Source organism: Ascidiella aspersa, chromosome 4 (genome assembly GCF_963924565.1).
Source record: "Ascidiella aspersa chromosome 4, kaAscAspe10.2, whole genome shotgun sequence".
In the NCBI taxonomy this organism is placed as follows: domain Eukaryota; kingdom Metazoa; phylum Chordata; class Ascidiacea; order Phlebobranchia; family Ascidiidae; genus Ascidiella; species Ascidiella aspersa.
This window is the reverse complement of record NC_139450.1, coordinates 17,147,962-17,171,417: the sequence shown is the minus strand read 5'-3', so window position 1 is coordinate 17,171,417 and position 23,456 is coordinate 17,147,962. Positions and strand designations below refer to the sequence as shown.

Below are 23,456 nucleotides of genomic sequence, written 5' to 3'. Positions count from 1 at the left end.
ACATCTTAATTCTTATGCAATGTGTTGTTATTATTGTTTTACTTTGGGTTTGGTCCAGTCAAAGCTTTGGTCCAGTTTAGTAGCGGCACGAACTAAATTTTCGAGTGATTAAATACTAGCCATTAATATGATATGAGTGTTTTTAGAGATGTTGAATTATGTAATGTAGAGATTTAGAAACAATGTTTGGAAAGAGTTTCAAATCGATTTTACTTATACTTAAAATATTTATGGAAATTTGCGCATAAGCAGTCTTCCAAAAAAAGGTATTTTGCAAAAGGAAAAACATACTACTATTATGTTGTTGAGTTATGTAAATTTTTGCAATATAATCATTTTAAGCGAGCAAATCGGTAGAAAAATGTTAAATTTTGTTGAAATTCTAAAAAAGTTCGTGCTAACGTTATGGTAAACGACTCAAAACAATAGTATGACATTTATACTAAAAATAATCTCTAACCGTACTTATTTATTTTATCTGACGTTTCGGCTATACAGGAGGACTTCGAACTCCAGCGGTGAAAATCAAGTATCGAAAAGCTCCTTTAGTACACCATTTCTGGTAGCAACAGCATATTTGTTGTGTGATATCTATGTTCGCGTTTTTTGTTTCGCCCGGATGCTTTTTACGCATGACGAATTCTATTTGTAAACAAAAACACGTTTTGTCTTTAACTGAAATTACGCAAATACCCTTTAATGTTTACCTGAAATCACATTTAAGCAAATTATAAGGAATCTTATGGTAAATTTTTGGGAAAATGGTGTATGTATATGATAAATAGCATCACAAAGATTAAAGCTTACAAATTTTAAGAGATCTCATTCCATTATTATGCTTCTGCCGAACAATTTCTTAATCAAACACATGGTAAGTTATTACAAATGTTATTTTAAATTTGTTGTTAGAGTATATGTTGAACAGGGTCGCCATTTTCCACTCACCCGCTAGCCAGTCTAGAAAGTATGGCACATCTAGACGATATCATAGGGGTGCGCGATCAAAATAAAACGGCTGACCGAGTGCATAAAGGTCAGAAAAGTGCACATCGGGTGCACTTTTAATATTTCCGGCTGCACTTTATGCTTTTACAATGCACTCTGTATTGCATACATTGCAATGTAAACGTAGGCCGCACAAGCGTTTTACATATTTGGGTGCAGTTCAGATTTTTTTTGGATGCACTTTCAATAGGTTGAAAAAAAATCGCGGGTGCTCATGTCGTACTTTTCACAGTGGTCCCCTAGCCAATGTGAGTGCAATTTGCACCAGGCGATTCCCGACTTATACCCACTCGCCTAACTGGTATGTCCATAAGAAAAATGGTTGCCAAAGTTTTCCCCCTCGTTTACTCAACTTCGAAACTTGCATTACTGTTATCGGCTTTGGCAATAAATCGTATTGTTATTTTACAGTTCCAGTTACACTAGTTTGAATTTCAAAGTTTGGTAAACGGGCGAGCCATGCTTCTTCTGTTTTTTTAACAAATTAATAAAAAGAGGAAAAACAATTTTAAAGAGGGTTTATGTTATTATGGCAGCAAGGGCCAAACCGACAATCAACTGGTACAACACAAGGACTCTAATTAGGACATCTGTGATTATCAACTCTGGTTGGCTCTATAAACTAGTATTGGAAGTCCCTTCTTCTGACGTCTAACCTTATCTTTTATAAATTTACCATTGGTTGTAAGTTGTTTGTGATTTTGCGCAAAACCAGAAAAAATTGTTATGATCTGCAATATTTTGGTATAAATTCATTAAATTATTGTCAGAAGCCAATGATCATGATAGACACAAAATGACGTTATTGTTCTGTGTTGTCAATCATGATTCATAGATTGCATAATCCATCTTTTCTAATATATATACATTTCACGTAGTTCACTAAACATCTAAAAATATTGTGTCACAGAAATTTGTAAGAAATTCCAGCAGATATATTCTTGGAATTGAATCTACATTTAATGACACTGGTGCTGCTATTGTTGACAATAATGGAAACATTTTAGGAGAAGCTCTAGAGACACAAGATAAAGAACACTCAGAGTAATTTATATAAATATGAACATAAAAATAAGAATTGATGTTTCATAGATGATTTTTATACTAACAGATATGGGGGTGTAAATCCTATGGTTGCTCAACTAATACACAGAAAGAAGCTTCCCATTGTTGTTTCTGAAGCACTTCGATCAGCTCAACTCACATATAAGGCATGGAATAATCCTAATAGTTTGCTTTTATAAACCATTTTGTTATGCTTTTTAGGACCTATCTGCTATAGCCACTGCAACAGAACCAGGTGCCCCATTCTGTTTGCTTGAGGGTTTAAATTTTAGTAAAGACTTAGTCACAAAAAACAGGTAAAGATTAATAAATTATAAATGACTGATGTTATGTGATTAATCTTATAAATTAGGACTTACAAAACATTTTTAAAGGGTATTTATTTTAGGAAATGTTGTTTAGATTTGCTGGAATTTAAAATAAAATAGGATTCATTTATGCCAGGCGACCAACCAGTCAGAAACCAAGATTTGTATGTAGCACTTGGTGATCACAAAGAAGTATACAATACATGGCAGAAAATGTTTAATATGCATATATTGCTCACCCCTTATAATAAACTGAAAAGACTAAATTCAGGTTTTTAGGATTTTAACACATAACTTTGGTCCATTTGGTCGACTAGCGCATAAGTGCTGATTTCCCAAAAGAACCCTTGGTTACATCATTAACACTGCAGTAGATAAACTGAAATTCACTACAGTTACTATAGTTGTGGCCAGGAACGTCACAGGGTAATGCAAAATTCATTTGCCAAAAAAGTGTGAAAACAAAGTGTAGGTTAAGGTGGATAACAACTAATTATCTTTTAGACCAGTGGTTCTCAACTGCCAGTCCGTAGACCAGTACCAGTCTGCTACAACTTTCCTGCCCGTCCGCCAAATATATTACAATTTTATATCTTAATAGCAAAATGCAAGATGTTGAAGGCTTGTCTATTAAGTTTGGAACTTCACTAGTTTCGTAATTTGCAGCATTATGACGGAACATAACATTAATGGTCTCTACTTTGGACTGTATCATACGTCACAATGCTGCAAGTGTTGTGCCCAACTGTTTACTCGTTTAAATCATAAAATTTAAGACCAGGTTCTGTAAAAGCTAAGAAGACTTTTAGTCGCACACTTTTGTTGTAATTACATTTTGGCTTGATTTTGATTTTTTAAGGTCCACCGTATTTGTTTTAAAATTTTACCGGTCTGTAAGCTAAAAAGGTTGAGAACCACTGTTTTAGATAACTTGTTTCCAACACTGGCCTGTAGAGATTTTTTAATTTTACTTGGATTTGCTTTTGGTTGTTTACCAAACATGATTAACAAAAACAAAAATATTTCAGTTATATGTTAATGTTCGAAAGTTTTTTTGTACGCGATTACAATGTAAAACCAAAATACATAAATAATACATTTTTGCATAAGTGTGGTTTACAGTCATTTATACTACAAGGGTGAAAATATTTTAGAAAAAAATATATGCTAGAAAAAGATCAAAAATAATTCACAATATAGGCACAAAAAAAATATCAATAAAAAGGTGGACTTTAAGATTTGCACTCTGTTTATGAAGGCTTTGCTATTTTGAAGAAGCAATATTACAACCATAACCTTTTTTATTTTACTAAAACAGTAGGCCATTTAAACTACTTTCCTATGTAATTAAGCTGTCAAATCGTTTTTTTATGTATATTTTATGCAGTCTTCCATTTATTCCTGTCCACCACATGGAAGCACATATCCTAATAACAAGGTTGCTTTACACTGTTGATTTTCCCTTTTTAACACTTCTTGCTAGTGGAGGGCATTGTGTTATTTGCCTAGCACAGGGTTTGGGTAGGTATTTCATAAATTTAAACAATAACAGACAACTGCAAAAAACAAACAATAATATACAACTTTTGTGGTAATAACATGTAGGTAAATATAAAATTCTCGGAACAACGATGGATACTGCCCCAGGTTGCGCATTTGACAAAGTGGCCCGTAAAATGAATTTAGCAGAAAAATGTGGTGAAGGAAATAGATTGAACACAGGAGCTGACATAGAAAAGCTGGCAAAAATTGGAGATAGGTAACCAATTTTTTTACATTGTGTTTTGTCACAAAAAATGAATATTAATTTATATAATCTGTTTTTGCTGAAAGATGTTGTAAAACGCACCACTTAACAAAAAGCGAATAGAAAATATTTTGTAAAACTGATAACACTATTAATATTTTAGGTTACTGGAATGAGATGGTTGTTAGTGTCTTGACAAATTGCATATCAAATTTTATTACTGCCTGCAAAAATGACACAACCCTGACCAATTAGGCTACCACATAAACCCTTTGTGGACAAGAATGTTCAAGGGTTAAAGAATTAAAAATGTAATATAGAGAAACTTGACTGGATCAATGAAAATGTTTAAAGTTTAGTGTAAAAAATTATGTAAAAACATTTCAAGTATATTAGACATTTGTGTTAAAAATTAAAATAAAGCTCAGTGTAATGTAAATGTTTTTTTAGGTCTAAAATACCTTTTACACTGCCCATGTCCACAAACGGAAAGAACTGTAATATGTCCTTTGGTGGTCCAACCTCTCAGGCTTTCAAGGCAATAGATAATTACCCAGGTATTTTAAATTGCAGTTTTTTTAAATTGTTGTGCAGTTTTTTTTTAAAACAAACAATTTAAATATTTAGAAGAGTTACAAGCTGATATCGCAGCTGGATTTCAACACACAGTCTTCCATCATATTGTCACAAAGCTTCATCGTGCCATATTGTTTTGCCAAAAAAGTCAACTACTGAGAACTGAACAACCAACACTAGTAAGTGTCTTACTGCCGTGGAGTAACATTGGCGTTTGCCTGCTTAGCAATGTAATGTCTTAATATGGTGCTTCTCACAGTGACCTGAAGCAAATATAAGGTGACCTAATTGTTTTACCAAACTTTATACAATTTTAAGGTGAATAAAACAATAACAGTAATATAAAAGTTTAAACTTATTTATTGATAGGTTTGTCTTTGTACTATTTCTAAAATTCCACTTCTATACTGAAGAAGCACTGCTTTAAACTTAACTAGTTTTGTTAACAAAGAGTCCAGTAAAGAAGGACTGGGTTATTAAGAAGCTCAAGCCAAAAACACTTAAGGGGCCACCATTTAACGCTGCGTTATGTAAAATTGACAAGTGGTAAATATCCTAAAATATAAAATCTCTTCCAGCTTAGCTCATTTATTCCATATTTGTTAAAATAAGCTTAAAAAAAATTAAATAACAATTAAAGACATGCAAGGGAAGAATCAATTACGAAAAATATTATCAGTACAGCACAAGTCGCAGCTTGAAAATCATGCAGTGTATACAGCTTTCGAATGAAAATATTGTTAAATAGTTACTTTGTCAATAGCACTTTTACTGGGAGATTCTAGGCTTCTCTTAAAGTGTATAAAAGTTGCACTGGAACCCTTTGTTGCTTGACTTTAAAGTAAGGAGAAAGCAGTTAAATTAAGAGTGCAGATGGAATAGTGGGAGCTCCAAAATTACCATGACAATTGCTACCTCTGTATGGTAGGTATGCCAAGACAATAGGGGGAGGGGTATTGTGTTGAGTCTGCCAGGGGCCAACTAAGCTTATTAACACATAAGCAAATTTTCACTTAATAACTCAGCAAAAAGGCCTTTGAATGTTTCAATTCACCTATTTCGCTATAAACATCGGGTATCATTAACCACTGTCATGACGTCTGTCAAGCAGGTTGCTTCAGGAGGGGTTCTTTGCAACAAATATCTCAAAGAGCTACTACTAAACCTTTGCAATATCACCAATTTAAAATTGGTTTGTCCACCTTCTAAACTATGCACTGACAATGGTGTTATGATAGCATGGTAAATATTTTGTTATAGATATACATTGACGTATGTTGCTGTTTTCTAAAGCGTATTTTTTTCTAGGACTGGTATGGAGTATTTTCGTGCTGGAAAAGGTATTTGTAAGGACCCAAAGTCACTGCGTTTCAAACCAAAGTAGGCAGACTGGTCTATGATGCAAATATTTAACATTTTTTTTAATTATTTATTTTATTTTTTAAGAAGTCCACTCGGAGAGCACGTTGGAAAAGAAATTTTGCAGCAGCAAATATCTCTTCCAAAAGTGGATTATTTTCAACAATTAGAAAACAAACATTTTTCAGTTAGAGAAGTCTTTGAAAATAATAAACCAATAAATATAAAATGAAGTATATTAAATTTCGCCTTGGTTGTCTGTCACATTGTAGTCCACCCAATCAAGGGCGATTGGAGCAGACAGCATCTCGTCAGTGATTTTAAAGGACTCACAAAGTTGCAAACTGATTGGAGCAATTTCTTTACATAAATCCGAAGACAATGCCAGGACCTGACAATGAAAAATTGGTTTAGGATTCTTTCACCAATCTTTGGTAATTAAAACATCTAAATGGAAATTACCTGTTTAGCCTGTTGTGGCGTTACTAGTCCTTCAGCAATATATATTCCCATTTCCCTTTCCAGGGCATTAACAAGGTAAAGTTTGTGAACAAGCTCCAATGTAGGTTTTATACTTGAATCTGTCTTATCACTTTTCAGTGTAGAAAGCACTTGTTCACTGACGAACCTTTCACCAAAGGCACGAGCTGATGCCTAAAAACAAATAAAACACGATGTCTCGTATATATTTGTCTAGATTTGTTGGTCTGTCAGGATGTTAGCGCGTCACAAGAAACCTAAAGAAGCAGTAAAAAGTTTATTATGAGCCATGTCGAGCGGCCTCGCTTTTGCAAATAGAAAAAATGAAGTAGTTTATACCAGACAAACAGAGGACGATTTTAAGGTAGCACAGGGTGGTATGTGTACATTGCTTAGCAAAGTTTAGTGTGCTGTAGCCGAGTAATCATTCGATTCATTTCATACATATCAAATTATTCACCGAACATGGCGCACACGAGATTTCAGCAAACTTACATGGCCATGGTACAAAATAATATGCAATATAAGAAACCAGAGCTTAATGGCTTCTTACATTTTGTTGAACCACGCAAGATCAGGTAGGTTTCGCAAATTATCGCGCTTATTGCAGCCCTAATAACTTTATATCGCCCGAATAACGCCAATAGTCCAAAGCATTTTTTTCACCAAAGCAAGTGCGACATTGTAAAACATTTCTTTTAGGTTACATGTTACCACAGGGGTTGTGCAATACGTGATGTATCAGTGATTAGGTGGTCACAACTTGATTTACCATGTCCCCCAAACTGTATTTTTCCCGTTTTAACCAAGTAAATGCAAAACAAAATTGCCCGCGCGAATATAATTATGTTTCTAGGATGTCTGAGCCCATTTTAAAATCGTTTTAGCCCAAAGGCGTCATGCGTCCCGACGTACCCTCGGAAATAAAAGTTTGGGCAACTTAAAACGATATTAGGGCGTTTTGCGCTATGAGGGAATCTACAACAACGTTGTAGCTTTTGTATTAAAGGCAACACCTGTCCAATCTAAAATTTAACAAAATAAACAAACTGTGTGGTGTTTATAGAAGTTATTTTTATGGCGTCACGTTTAGGTATAACTTTGTTACGTAATCCCTAAAAAAATGTCATGGCCTTGAAACTGTGTATACCATAATTTTGTTAGGCCTGGAGGGATGCAAATGTTTAGAATGACGCCACAAAGTTATTCAGTCACGCGGCCTACAACTACATCATAAAACTAAACTATTAAACAATAGCTCGCGGCCAACTTAAAATGTCTCTTCGGCCGACAGTTGCCGACCACTGCCCTAGTCCATGACTACAGAACTAATGTCAATGCTGTTACAGCTAATTTTATATTTAAATTGCATTAAAAATGGGCAAAGTAGTCATTAAAATCCTTTGATAATTGCTTAAAATTGATTTCAAGGTATGTCAAACTGTTTATTTATTTAAAAAACAATTACAAAGGTGGCCTAGAATCTTAAATTAACTTGTTTTTTGTTATAATTTTGACTAACGTTTAGTGAATGTTATACGAATTGGGCATACTTAAATCACTGTGGCATTATTCTTTATTTGCCGCTAATTAGTTTACTTAATGGCCCATAATCATCAACACTACATTTCATGCCATGCTACTTAAAATATTGTTGTGACAATTTGGATTTCGTGTAAATCTTGTTTCGCTTTTTGGCAGCATAGGTTTTATTTCTTTATTAAATGCATGTTATTGTGTTTTCATTGAAAGGTAAAATGTTTGCCAGTGTAAACTAGGGAATGCATTCTTATGCGCCCTCAGCAAATTCGCTGAATGTGGAAACTCGACTAAGTTATTTGTTTATGACCTGATATTTTAACTGTATATTTTAAATTTGTCAAGCCAGCCCAAAATCAAGCATCCTAAATCCGCTCCCGGGGGCGTTGTGGGCGTTACAAGAATCTGTCGAGTACCAAGGGGGCCAATACATAAAAGGTTGGGAAACACTGGTTTAAATGTTCATCTCAGTTCTGATTGTGGATTTAGACAAGCAGGCGTAGTACGTTTTGTTTTACTATGCAAATCGCGTTGATTTTTTGCAATTATTAGTAATTATTAGGGCGATTATTTTTTGACCTGTCAAAAAAAGTCAAAATTTTGTCAAAATTTACACAATAGGTAAAAATTTGTCAAAATTATTTCAAGTCAGAATCGAATAAAAATGCACATAAATCGTTTACAAAATTAAAAAAAAACTATAGTCAGCTTTTTGAAATTGTTGTTCAGTTGTTTTGAAATTCGGCGTTCAATCATTTAAACAAAAATAGTTTTGATTTATATTCAAAGACATGTTGATTGTATTATATTACAGCAATATACGGTATACGCGAGCATAATTAACGACCGAGGTCTCTCTGATTAAGATAAATGTATTAAACAGAACTTATTATCCCATTTCCTATTTCGATAACTTGGCCTTGGTTAATTTTCTGCCATTACGTAGCATTTCAACTGTTTGACACCACACTTTTTTATTTTGGTATTTTTATAGTTTATTTTGAAATGACAAAAACATCAACTAAGTATTTTCATGAGTTTTGCCCAAAAAAATAACTATTTTGTGGTCGACCGGTAGACAGTAAAACATCTAAAACGCGTGGTGGACGACGCAAGGACACTATAATGCAATAGTTCATACAACAATTAGTTATCTTGGCCTTGGTTAATTTTCTGCCATTACGTAGCATTTCAACTGTTTGACACCACACTTTTTTATTTTGGTATTTTTATAGTTTATTTTGAAATGACAAAAACATCAACTAAGTATTTTCATGAGTTTTGCCCAAAAAAATAACTATTTTGTGGTCGACCGGTAGACAGTAAAACATCTAAAACGCGTGGTGGACGACGCAAGGACACTATAATGCAATAGTTCATACAACAATTAGTTATTTAAATCAATGTATTTATAACAGGTCAAAATTTTGTCAAAATAAATTTTTTTAGGCAAAAATTTCTATTATTTTAGGTCAAAAAATAATCGCCCTAGTAATCATAATTTACATCGTCGGACAAAACTATAGCCCAAGCAAAATCATACCAATTTTATGGTGACATCCTATTAAACTGGTAAATACCGTACTTAACCTGGTCAACACTGGATATTGCGTTAGTTTCAAATAGTTATAGGCTACTATGTTTCCGGGAAGTATTATGTTTTGTAAGATCTTAAAAAGGTGGGCAACCTCTAATTGTACTGCAATATGTGTGCTGTTTAGTTGGTCAGTAGATAAACTACTACTGCAATTAGTAGATCAACATCATACCTGCACTAAATCACTTTCCTTAAGCATCCAGGATTCAAACAATCCCTCTTTACCTGCCTTTACAAGTTTTTGTTGAAGTTGCGCAAAATTTAGGTTTTCTCTTGAAACCAAAAGATTGTGTAAGAAGATGGAGTCAGTAGGATCTAAACATGGTATTTTAAAATTGCTAAAAATATGGTATGAATTCATATTATTTATAAACTTAAATACCATCAGTTTTGGCAGGTATGTGATCAATTTTTTTAAACATAGCAAGTCGTTCTTTGGCAACTTTCTGTAAAAAACAAATGTGAAAATGTATTGGTTAATTACCCAATAATGACATGTGGAGCATGTATGAAATAACGAATACCTGCATTAGCACACTGTTATCACCCTCTGCTGTCATCGCTGCATGGGCAAGACCAATGAAGACCCCGAAGCGGTTGCAGGATAAGTACCCCTTGAAATTTAACAAATAATATGTAGGTACAGCGATAAATTTTAGGGTTGTCACTACGTACATTCATTGTTTGAATTTTTAAATCAGTATATGGTTTGTAATGAGTTAATGTAACGAAAATATAAGTTGACATCTAAAAACAAACCTGTCCACCACACCTCTCCCGGCCAAGGGACGCAACTTCACCAAGGTTCCATGAAACAAGTGGCTTTATTACACAGCAATATGTGACCACATTTGCATGTTGCGACCCATCTTCAGGTTGAAAGGCCCACTGCTCTTTTACGTAATCTAGACCGATGTTAAGTGCAATCGTTCTGGCTAAAAGGGGAAGAAGCGCCTTTTGTTGCAACTAAAATAGAAGATTGGTTTTAAAAATCTCCTTAGAAAACTAAATATTACAAATTTATAAAGTTCAATCAGTAAGTTGAACCGCCCACATCAGAGTCACAAAATCAAGAACTCTTGAAAAAAAGCCAGGATGATATTTACAAAAGATTAACTTATTTTATTTGCCCTATGTCTGTTTAATTTGGGATCGGCAGAACACGCCGTCGCATAAAAAGACTAACAATCCTTGTTATACATATCGCGCTTGTTTATTTCTGTAGAGATTCGGGTCAACTCCAGTTTTAAGGCCCAAACCGTCAACTGCTTAATAGCGAAAACTCCTTGACGTAACAGCACAAAAAAGATACGCATAATTCCCATAAAGTTTTGCAAAATAGACCCAGTTTTTAGATCCGTAACATTGTATAATTAATTGAAAGTTCCTTATTGAAAACAAAGAAAACGCCAAAACTCTATACAGAACAAAATATTTGAAATCAAAATGCATATTTGTTTTAAATATCACGGTAGTCGATTGACGACGTTCACTTTAATGTTTGTCTTTGCTCTACTACCCATGGATAAAACACAATTGTGCGCACAATAGCAAAATAAGCTGCTGAAGTCGGCTGTCGTCTTATTGAAGCTAGCATTCTTGTTCAACCAAGATTACTTAGTACTTTATTGAAGAAAATGCCTTTTTTGTCTAATATTGGGTCATTCATGAAGCAATGGATGTCCCTAGTCTGGTATATGTTCTTAAATATAATAAAGTTTAATTGGCAAAAAAGCTTAACTTGGTTCAGTTGTAATCAAATCGTTTGCGTCTGGCAAACATAACGTATCCACATTTCAATAATTTTGTTCTGTTTATATTACTTTATATCTTAAAAAATACTATTATTTGGCTGGAGGCCGACAGGGTACTTTACTGCAAAAATTTATTGTGGGTAATGACACCTGGAGCGACATAGCACAAAATTGTTCTATACCTACATTAGGGCTTACATAGTCGGGAGCCGGAGTCGGTTAATTAGGGTAAAATCGAACTAAATTTCTTTTTCAGGAAAGTTGGTTTGGTTGTTTTATACCTACACCGCGGCCCTGATCAAAAGTATGAAGTTCTATTCCAAATAAACTTTGCCTACTTGAACTAAAACAATGCACTGCAATTCATGCGACAAGCCCTGTTAAAAATGTACGTATTGGACAATATTTGCGACCATGGTTCCTAAATTAAAACATCCGAGCATTGACTCGGTTAGGCATGACACTTATGACGTCAAGTTGTTAGCTACATTAACGACATGTTTCCCTTCGGAAATGTTTCACTTCCAATACAAATCCTGCATCTGACCCGATAGTCTATAAAGGTTTTGATCCCCTGAGATTATTAATTAAGCACAGCTAATAATATACAGTTAAATGTATTATGTATTTTTTGATTAATAGTAGAAACAATAAAAAAATTTACAACTCGATTACCTGGTAGGACAATATTGCCATATCTGATTTTCCTTGTCGCCCCACTGTTAAACGAGTGGCAGCATATTTTAAAGCGATGGCTAAGCTTGCCTTTGCACCACCCATGCACATTGATGCAATACAAATTCGTCCTGAGAATAAACGTTCCATGTACAGGTTACTTAACTATCTTTAGTTTGATGTTTATTTTTTTATTGGTTAACTCTAAAACTCTTAGGGTTTATTGTAGTATATTATAAATAATTAGGTATTGCAGCATGTTAAAAAGTTTATAGTAGTGGGTGTCAACGCCAACAACATGAACTTCCAAATAAATTGGTTAGCTAAATAAACAGTTCTGTTTGTTTAATTTAACCAATATGATAAGGCTTGTCTCTTAGAAGGGGTATGGACCGTATGGGCACCCCATGATGACACACAGCAAGGGTTGATTTGTTGTAAGTTAGACATCTTAGCCAGTTACGATTTTTGAGATTAAGTTCCTGTTCAATGCTTAATCAAGCAGCTTGCTTTTAATATGTGTTAGCTGGGTAAGTAGGCATTGTAAACAAAAACTAGCGAAATTACATAGGAACAACTTAACCTTATTAGTGATTTAGGCAACGATTTTATTGACTTTTTTATATTAAGGTCAGTTATTCACTGCTTTCCATGGAAAATGGTGTTATTCTGCATTGTTTGGCTACTTCTAAAGGCTTTGAATTTGGTCCTGATAAAACAAATTTGATCATAAATGATCAAACAGATTAAGCATTTATTTTGGAATTTAAAAAACAGTTACCTGATAATAGCTGATCAGCAACTGTCAAAAATCTTGCTCTGTTAGATTTTATTGATGTTGAAAACTTTCCAGTTGAGTCAACATCAGAGTATCTATTCAAATAAAGTTTAATTAAACACATATGTTTGATTTAAATCCATTCTAGTTATCCCTACTACTATCAGAGTTGGTAGTGCAGTTCAATCAAGATGAGTAGTAATTGTGCGTGCTAGCCTGGCTGCCAAGAGCCAAGCAAAACTAGGTTGTTGAACTTGTTGTTATTAAATAAAAATAGTATTTGCACATAGTAAAAGTCCAAATACATTCAATATTTGGTAAACAATTAAGACTATACATACGAAAACTAGGTATGTGAATTGAAATACAAAGGCAGGTTAGATTATAGGTTGCCAACATTGTTTTTGTGCAGGGTGGAGCTTTTTCCGGGCAAGGGCGGGTTGGTAGACACTAGACACTCTCCTAACTGGTAAATGCAAATTTTAATTCAATATTAAACCTGACTATACTTGTGTTTTTTGCCTATTAACTATACAGTCAAACTAATGGAAAAAGTCCTTAATTTGTTAACAAATATAAGAGTTGTATTATTCAGTTAAAATGTGTCACCTGTTAAGTAGATTTTCTCTTTTAATTCTGACATTATCAAAAAACAACTTTGCATTATCAACACCATTCAACCCCATCTTGTGACCCATGTCTTCCACTCTAACATTTTTCATAACTTTAAGGTTGTTGTCACGAATTTGAACAAGAAAGCCGTGTATCCCATAGTTTTCCTCTCCAATCATTAGCTGCAGCAATAATAAAATAAAATTGTAAATATTACAATTTGCCAGATAACAAACTACTTTCTATGGTTTTACCAATTTTTATATTTTAAGTTTTATTTTATGTAACTACATAAAATAACTCTTTCCGTTTTGTTCACCCCTACTACAGAATTCTGCATTCCAGCCACCCAAATACAAAAAGCTTTGACTTGAATTTGCTTATAATATGTAGGATGATTTCAGGGTCGGATTATCTTTTGTGGGTCAAGTTTTGTGTTCATACTAAAAGAAAATCCAAATACTAATTAAAACATACTACAATGCCACAAAAGATTCAAATTTGCATATAAACAAGTAAAATATAAAAAGTTATAGTTTTGCGGAGGACCCATGGCCTCATGCACAAAGTTGCTTTTCAACATATGTGTCAGTTTAGATTAAGGCAGCCTAATGCAAAATAATTTTAAGTTGCGAGTTTGGTGTGGCAAATGTAATCTAATTTAACCTGAGCTGATTCAGCTTTAAAAAAATTACTTCTACAGAACTGGAGCAGCAGCCATTGGATATGGGTTTGTGGGCTCCAGAGATGGAGCTAGAGCGAATGCTACTTTACAGAGGCTCTCCAGCCCTGCTGTTGTGCGCATAAAATCGTATGTTAAGTAGTATAGTTGATTAACGTACTGTGATACCATAAATACTTTATTTCGTATATATCTCACTTCACATATAAAATAACCGAATCAGCGGACATTTGGGACCTAATATTTAGAGGAAAATTTTAACATCCCCTGTGAAAAAACAAAAGTCAGCATCTATGATCCAAAGTATCATAGAATACCAGGTTTCAAATTTATAATAAAAAAAACAGATATCAACGCACAACAACTCAAAAATTAAAAACATATAATTTACAACCATATATATGTTGTAACAAAAAATAATCTACAAATGGTTATAATTCTAAACACTGTTATCCCACAAGGAATTGTGATGCATACCTCTAAACAAAAATATTAACAAAGTCATGATACCAAAAACAGATTGTAGCCCTAAGCAAACTTTTTGGCCCATATAGTGAGTACAGTGCGAGACTTATTGCAAATTCTGTGAGTTATAAAAAAAATAAAACATTGCTTTGTAATTTTTTGATTACAAATTTTGATTACAAACATGATCTGTTAAGTAGTGAAATATTATGCTACAAGGATACAAACAACCCCTGCATATTTGTACCTGGCAAAATTAGCCACTTGCCCACAATATAATTGACACTTTAAATAATTAAGTGGAGGATGTGTGAAAGTTAATGGTTGGACGAAAAAACATTGATGCCACACACATAGATACCATAAATGTTTCACCACAGGTTCAGGCTTTTATCACAAATTGTCACTCGCATATGTACAATTTACAATAAAGGATTCAAATATGTCAGGTTAGGATCCAAAACCTAAGGATTCAATATTTTAATTTGCATATCCCTTTTTTTTAATTTGAATATTCCTATGTTATTATACAAGAGTTTATCATGCATTTAGCAAATGTTAGAAAAAATCAACTCAGCTGTTTTCACAGCATTCAATCACCTGGGCAAACACGACTACATGTTTTGCATGAACTGCTCCATTTGTAATCCAGTATTTCTGAGATAGTGTGGTTGGTGAGTTGATTACAAATTCATCCGTTGACTGTCAATAAAAAATATATATCAAAGCCATATTTTCTCACAACATTAAATCTTGCTCGCTCAAATTAATAAAATGTTTTGCTTGATGAAAACACCTTGTCATAAATTGCAGTGGTTTCCATTTCAACAGCATTATTTCCATATCCCAGCTCAGTAAGACCAAAGCATCCAACATCATCAAGCGTATCTATCCCTGGAAAAAAATAACAGAGCTTTGTCATAAGATTTTCTATTGATATTGCTATTTCATATGACTTTATAAATAAACAGGAATTCTAATCTGAAGACACACATCTATCCCAATCCAGTACAACATTTGTCTTGGCAGTCTCAAATTTTATTGGTTGATATTTACAACTATTAAAAGCAGATAATATAAATATTTGTGTTGCATAGCACAACCCGGAAGGTCAATCTCAAACCTTTTAATAAATCCTTGTGGTGTCTCTCCGTGCCCAGCTTTAGCACTGTACCTCCAAAAAGATTAAATTGCACTGTCATTTTTACAGCCATTGCCGGATCAATCACTGATGCCAGTTCATGTGCAGCAAATATTCGAAGGGGATTATTTTTAAAGTCCAAAACAGATATAAATCCACCCTTAAACAGAATAAAAATATACATATTTTATACATTTTAAATTTATTTTAGTATTTTACACCATTAGTTGGCAGTGTATAAGCTAAATGTATTCAAATATTACATGAGGATGTACCGGATGAACAGGGAACAATAAACTTGTTACAAAGCCTAATCTTTAACTCCCCAAAAATAAGGTAATATTTTTTATTGAAAAAAGAATACACAGCTTTCTATATAACAGTGGTTCTTTAACTTTTTTGTTGCGCTCCCCCTGAAACAATTTTATTAAAACTTGCACAGCCCTATTTGAAAAATATGATTTATAGCCACAAAGTCAACGTGCTTTCACTGTTGCTTTTAATGTAGAATAATATAATATTATACAGGCAGTGTTACTAGATTATGACAAACATCATTGTTATCTGTAGTTCTTGTCAAATAATCTAAATAAAATATTAGATGAATAGTATTCAAGTCAACTATCTCCAGCTAGCTGCCTCCAGGACTGCCAAAAACAATATTGGGCCAGATGGGTTTCTGAGGGGCGGTTCCACGATTTTTGTTTGGGTAAAGGTATGAAAGTTTTCAGAGATGATGTTTCAAAGTTACATAAGCATGTTATGAACAATTAAGTCTCAAAAACATTTGCCACTCAGGCAAAAATATGAGGCTGAAATCTAGTCTAATCATGTAAAGTGTGTTTCCAACATAACATTTAGGCCAAAATCACAAAATGCAGTGTCTATTGTAGCAGTTTGAACAGGCTACTTTTAGGCAATTTTTTTGTTCAACAAGAATAAGATTAAAACGGGAGTGGATGTTTTGGGGGCACAAGGTAAAAATGTGATGCCATAAAATAAGTCTTGCAGAGGTATGCAACTAGAATCTAGCATAAATACATTCAAGGGTAGGGTGACAAAAGCCTTCAACTCTGAGAGCAAGAGGTGATCAAACTGTGGTGCCAAATTTCTTAACACGGGATAAGACATTTTGAAGAGTTAACAAGTTTCAAGCAATGTGCTAAATCTTTCTCTTTAAAATAGTTTAAATAGGCGCAAAATTTAGCTAACAAAAATTGACAATATACATCCTAAAACAACCTAAACATAAGAACTGGAAAAAAAGATTCAAGAGCCACTTGTAGTTTGCAAGTCATGGTTTGGCCACTTGTACAGTAGACCGTGCATGCTAAAAAATATATATTCACTTTGTTTTTAAATAATGATATTTGAGTGCTTTAGACAAATTGCCAATAGTAAGATATGAACAAAATTGAATAATAACCAAAAAGCAGTAGTTAACCAATTCTGAACAGCTTACGCAATTCGTCTAATATAAATATAAGGAATGTTTTGAATAGCCTAGAGTACAAAATATTAAATTGTTACATCACAAATTCTCTTGAGTCTTTTTAGAGCAACTTCTCTCTCATCGTCAAGTGGAATGTTGTATGCTGGCTTCATCACAGGGTCACTCACAAACTCACGAAATTTGGTTCTCATATCATGGTTATCATGATCAAGTAACTTGGCCATGGCATCAATGTTGATTGGGGATTGTGCATTCCATAACGATCTTGTAAGAAATTATAATTATGTATTAAGAGTGGAACCAAAAATATTTTTAGGAAACAATTTCTATTTTAAATTTTTTCCAATTTTTTAGATCATGGTTTTTATAACCGATGCACATCAAAATTAGAAATGTTTAATACAAAATATTATAATAAAAGACTTATTTTTTGGATTTTGGATTCCAAAATGTGTTCTCTAAATCTGTGGCTTTTAAAGGGCATGTAACAAATTAATTATGTGTGCTAGTTTTCACATACTCTAGACATATATTGTGGAAGATATATAGAAGGGTATCCTCAAAGGGTTTAGAATCTGGACAGTAAAATTTCATGTGCTTTTTTCGGTCAGTATTTTATTAGACAAAATTACACACACTTTAACAATTACAACGCCTTCTGTAATTGATCCGGTCTACATTAATTTATTATTTGCCCTTGAGTTAACCGGCCTTTCTATTTTGCCATGTCTATAAATAGTTGTTAATATGCAAGCCACATTTTAGTAATAAATGCTATTTGACATAATTTGTAACAGGATAACAAATTTGATTCAGTAGGTTGGGCAACTTCTAATATTGCTCCTCAGTTGCGCATGCAATTGTCAATCCACACTCATCCAAAGCAAAATCACATTGGCGATGGGCAACTGGGAAATGTCAACCATGCACTCATAAGTGGATCTTGTGTCATTTTGTTCAAAATTATAAGCAAATAAGTTAATTTATTAGGTTTTTGGTCCCTCTTTTATTTGCCATTGTAAATTACTGCTTTGTGCATAGAACAAATGGGCAGAAAATATTATTAGAACTATGTTGAATTTTTAACTTTAATTACAAGAACCAGGGATTTTGTACATTGTTTATTACACTCCCTAAATTATATCCAAGGTTCCCTCCCTGCCTTTAAAACAGTGTTTATACATTTTACAATAAAAAAATGACTAGGCCAATATTCTGCTATTTTCATCCTGTATACTTAAAAAAATTCTGTATAGAAAAAAATCAGTTTCTGTTTACTGGGTAGTTCAGGCTTTACAAACAAAATACAAATGGCTCTATCCTTGGCTGCGACTCCCTAGCCCCGAATATAGTGCCTTAAAATTATAATAAATGCTTGGACTTTTGATGTTGTCTCGAACCACAAAAGAAACTACATATTTGCAATAAACAAATTATTTTGCATGGTCAAAAAAATGTTAAGAAAAACAAAATTTTGACCGAGCTTCTTGAGCATACAAACTTGCAACTATGAGTCTTATAAAATAAAATATAAAGCAATTGAAAAAAAAATACCAGTATACCCGAAAAAAATTACACTTACTTGGCTTACCAGGTGCACAATCGTAAGGAAAAAACATGTTAAGAAACTGTTTAGAGTAATATACTTTGACATAAGAGACACCTTATTTTCTCCGGTGTGAATTTGTTTGAAATAGTTTCTTCTTGATTTCTTTGTGATGACAAACTGAAACATGCTACAGGATGCCCTAAAATAAAGTAAATTCAGACAAAAAGTACACACACACACATATATAAAAATATATCAGCATTTTAAAGTATAAAAAGTAGTTATTCTTGATCTTGACCACTGGTTTTACTTCAAGTATATGCACAAAATATACCTTAGTCAATAAGTTATTACTTCAATAATTCAAATCATTAATTTATGTTATTATGAAAAATTCACTGGTGCATGTTTTGCTTATATTGGGTAATTGGAACCAATATAATTTATTTGTTTTATCGCAGAAAGTTGTTCCTAATTGTACATATGTGAATGAAGTTTTAAGTAAGGTCTGTAAGCGGTGGTGAAACAATAACTTTGCTTGTTTGACATGTAGCCAAGAAGTCATGTTTTAGCATTTTTTCAGATGGCCAATTACTCGCGATAACCTTTGTATAATCATTAAGTCTCATCAAATTTATGGTCTGACACCAACATGTAATGCCAGATGCAGAGATTTTACAATTTCCCTAAATGTGTTACTATGCAAAGTAACATTCTATCATAAAAAGAGCGAAGTACGTTTGGGGTTACTCAGGGTCAACTTTACGACAATATTCAGTAAGAATATGTCACAGCGTAGTTGTCAAGTAATAGTAATGCATTCTTGGCAATAGTAGCTTTGTATTCTTTGCAGATTATTGTTTGATTGCTTGAATAGATCACACTTGTAGTAAAAATAAAAATAAAACACAACAATGTCAGACTGAATTCCTGAAGAGTCTGTTGTGTTGCATTGCAATCACTATTGTTATGGCTAAAATTAGGTTTTGGCAATCAACCTAATGTTTTTATTATGTTTTCTGTATTTATTTTGTTTTTAGAGTAACATTTTCTTTAAATGGCAGTTGTTTAGAATGTTAATCATTTATAATTTTTTTCAATTACAATATACATACGTGTAAATAGTTCAGTGATTAATAGTCATATAATCAATCCATTTCAGACAGTACACACAACATTGCTTTTTAGTTTACATGTTAACTTGTATTGTACACTTATTATGAGAGTATTTAGTTGAACCATTTCAGACACAATCCGCAAACAGTCAAGGGACGATCAGCCACTTTTAAGTGTTACAATTACAATGTGAAGTGCATGTTTGCCAATCACCGCAATGCAAAAAAAAAACTTTGTAAGATCACCCACAATTTAAGAGTTATCCACATGTTTAATGCATTTATATTTAATATGACAACTTGCAGGACTCTTGCCCATCCCATAGTGCAAACTTTCAGAAAGTTAGAACTTACTAGAATTACCTATTGTTGATGTTCTGTCTGGAGGACTAGCCAGCACCATACAGGTATATTCCAACCTTGCATAATGCCCAAGTGCCCTTATTTTTGCTAGCCTAGCTCGCAGGGAAGCACTGTTTTGCAATAAAAATGGATTTTGGATGTTTGGCTGACAAAGATAGGGTCCTTTAACAAATTGCCCTTTCAGGAACGGAATGCAGTGTCCTGTGCATCTCTCTTCTGACCAACATTCAGTTGACTGTTCTTTGTCAGGTCGGTTTAGGAAGAAGCAACCGCAATATACTGTGGAATGAAATCCCGGTAGCATATATTTGGTGAGCCCAAGAAACAATTTTATTTTTTTTAAGTGATGGTCGCTGTCATATGGTTACGTTTAAGCATTCTTCTGGACTTTAAGTACGGTTAAGAGGGGTAACACTAATTTACGGAATGATGAATGGTCAGAATGGTCGGAACGCTCACTAATTTATGGAATGTTTGGAATTGTCGGAATGGAATGAATAGGGCCGAAACTAATTTGATGAATGGTCGGAACGGAATGAACTGTCGGAATAGACTGAACTATCGGAATGGAATGAATGACACTGAAGGAGCAGAATGAACTGTCAAAATGAAATGAACGAAGCTATAGGAACAGAATGAAATGAACGAAGCTGTAGGAACAGAATGAACTGTCGGAATAGAAAACAAAGCTGTTAGGGTTAGGGTTGGGGTTAGGGTTACAGTTCATTCCTAACCCTAACCCTAACAGCTTCATTCATCTCATTCCGACAGTTCATTCTTTTCCGACAGTTCAATCTATTCCGACAGTTCATTCTGTTCCGACATTTCATTCTGTTCCTACAGCTTCGTTCATTTCATTCCGACAGTTCATTCTGTTCCTACAGCTTCGTTCATTTCATTCCGACAGTTCATTCTGTTTCTACAGCTTCGTTCATTTCATTCCAACAGTTTATTCCGTTCCGACAGTTCATTCCATTCCGACAGTTCATTCCGTTCCGACAGTTCATTCCGTTCCGACAGTTCATTCCGTTCCGACAGTTCATTCCGTTCCGACAGTTCATTCTGTTCCTACAGCTTTCTTCATTTCATTCCGACAGCATCAAATTAGTTTCGGCCCTATTCATTCCATTCCGACCATTCCGTAAATTAGTGAGCGTTCCGACCATTCATCATTCCGTAAATTAGTGTTACCCGTTAAGAGAGGTATGCCTTGATATCATGTCAGTTCGACTTCGACATACTTTTAAGGGAGATGAGAATGCGTTGTGTTTGCCAGATGCCCCTTATGTACTGGTTCTTTGCACCACTGATACTCTCTTGCCAAATGGCCATGTTGTTAACAGTTAAATAAAATTTTTCATTTAATTCCAACCCTGCTTAGCCTGGCTGGTTGTCATTTCCAGTTGAAATTCTTACTCAGCCTGAACGTTGTTTTTTATTCTTGTTCCTTTAGGCTTAGCATCTAAGTCACATTTCTCTTTCTGGTCCTCGCGCTCAATCGCTTGCTGTTCATACATCCACTTTAGCAAGCTTTTACCAGTTAGGCCCATAAGTTTAAAAAGTAAATAGAAGTGATCCCGGACAAGCTCCCAGTTCCCACATATGTTTTTTCCATAACTTTTAATGCAGAATAATCTTATCTTTGACGCAGCAGACACCACGTTTTTAAGCATTGTGACTTATACGAATGGCTAATCGTAAAGTTTAGTTTTGGCCTGCAATTCAAAAAAGGTTGCCAACCAGTGATTTACATTAAATTGTGCCCTTATAATTACACCATTTGCTAATACAATAAAAGTATAGGATTTTTACCTTTAATAACTTGCCTTTGTCCAAAGGTTGACAACCTCCATGTATTGCAAACTTGGTGATTGCGCAGTGCCAATCTTGCAATCATTTTACTTAATGTAATTGTCGTTGCAAGCAAATTGTACTGTTACTTTTAAACACTTAAAAAAAACAAAATTAGTTCCTACTAAAATAAATTACATCCATATAAAAATTGTTCCTAAAAACAAAAAGACTAATATTATACATTTTATAATGAGGGAAGAAATAAGCAAAAAAATAGATTAGATTATCAGTGTCTATTGGACAGAGATACAAACAAAAGTTGCTTATACCAAATAAAGTAGTAAAAACATTTATCTATTTTAGGGTTGACTATAAACTGGGCATGAAGATTTTTTTTTTTTGAAGTAATACATCAAATCTGCGGATTTCATTCCTGTACTATAGATACAAACAACTTGATAATTGGTGGTTAACTTGTATTAATTTAATTTCATTTAAAACACAAAAGGTTGCTTTCTGATTGGAACCATTGGAATGTAATATAAAGTATAAAGTGAAAACGTGCAGTGTCTATAATAGTCAGACTGGGACAACTAGATAATTGTAGTTCTCTTATTCAATGAATTAGAGCAAAATTTGGATAATTCTAATCTAATTTATGAATTTGTGTGCTCTAATTCTAGTTTAAATCTAAATCAGATTTTACCAAAAAAGCTACTTTGTCCAATGGCATTTTTAGTCTCTCAGTCGATTTTTACAATCTGAAAGGCATAGGCTATGTCATAACATATAAAAATTACCACACAAATATTTACTGTTCACATTCTTATATGAATAAATTGCAATTTAAATGAAATAGATTGTAAATAATTAAATTTAATTGCAGTTCAACTAGTTTAAATCTGTTTTTTTAATAATTTGGTAATTATAATCTAATTTAAGAAAAAGTAAATCTTGTTGTCCAAGTATGATAACAAGACTTTCAAACTAGGGTTCCTCTCCGGGAATGTTTCGACGGTAATTTCCACGATGTTTCCCAAATTAACGATCCGAATCTTGGGAAATCTTTTTATAATCCCGGTTATGCGGCAACATAGCAAAACTTTAGAAAAACCTGTCGTTTTTAAATAAAATAAAGAAAAAAATACTACCAAACCTATTTAAGTCGTTGCCTGAGTTGGTTTATTTGCGCTTACCAGCTGGCGGAAAAACTTAATTAAATTCATTCTACCAACAAAAATACGCCCTGCATGCACTTTTAGAAAAAAAAAAAAAATAAGGGTGCAGCCTTTAATACGACAAGCTCTTGTAAGATTGTAGAAGCAATACTACAGAATATAAATGAAATTAAATAAATGTTTTAAATGAGCTAATATATAAAGTAATTTTAAATATCATA

The 23,456-nt window shown here is 33.5% G+C and overlaps 2 protein-coding genes across 4 annotated transcripts; one reads left to right on the top strand and one right to left on the bottom strand.

The window, feature by feature from the left end:
* Positions 1-768: 768 nt before the first annotated feature.
* LOC146148438 (tRNA N6-adenosine threonylcarbamoyltransferase, mitochondrial-like) lies at positions 769-6,738 on the top strand. Of its 3 annotated transcripts, none has more exons than XM_083386554.1 (11): positions 769-871; positions 1,916-2,049; positions 2,117-2,216; positions 2,272-2,366; positions 3,766-3,899; positions 3,984-4,137; positions 4,576-4,682; positions 4,756-4,880; positions 5,810-5,943; positions 6,010-6,081; positions 6,148-6,738. In XM_083386554.1, exons 1-11 carry the CDS (start codon positions 836-838, stop codon positions 6,290-6,292), a joined length of 1,236 nt encoding a protein of 411 aa, XP_083242680.1. In that variant the 5' UTR covers positions 769-835; the 3' UTR covers positions 6,293-6,738. The 3 variants fall into 3 exon arrangements, with proteins under 3 accessions (XP_083242680.1, XP_083242679.1, XP_083242678.1); XM_083386553.1 differs by having other exon boundaries at positions 4,753-4,880; positions 5,813-5,943; XM_083386552.1 differs by having other exon boundaries at positions 4,753-4,880.
* LOC146148437 (uncharacterized) lies at positions 5,522-22,262 on the bottom strand. Its single transcript, XM_083388401.1, has 15 exons — positions 22,076-22,262; positions 18,900-18,984; positions 17,314-17,500; positions 15,766-15,943; positions 15,439-15,536; positions 15,243-15,344; positions 13,493-13,677; positions 12,887-12,978; positions 12,106-12,236; positions 10,436-10,642; positions 10,201-10,290; positions 10,059-10,122; positions 9,849-9,991; positions 6,523-6,714; positions 5,522-6,451 (listed from the first exon to the last, which is right to left on the bottom strand). Exons 1-15 carry the CDS (start codon positions 22,158-22,160, stop codon positions 6,299-6,301), a joined length of 1,992 nt encoding a protein of 663 aa, XP_083244527.1. The 5' UTR covers positions 22,161-22,262; the 3' UTR covers positions 5,522-6,298.
* Positions 22,263-23,456: the final 1,194 nt, after the last annotated feature.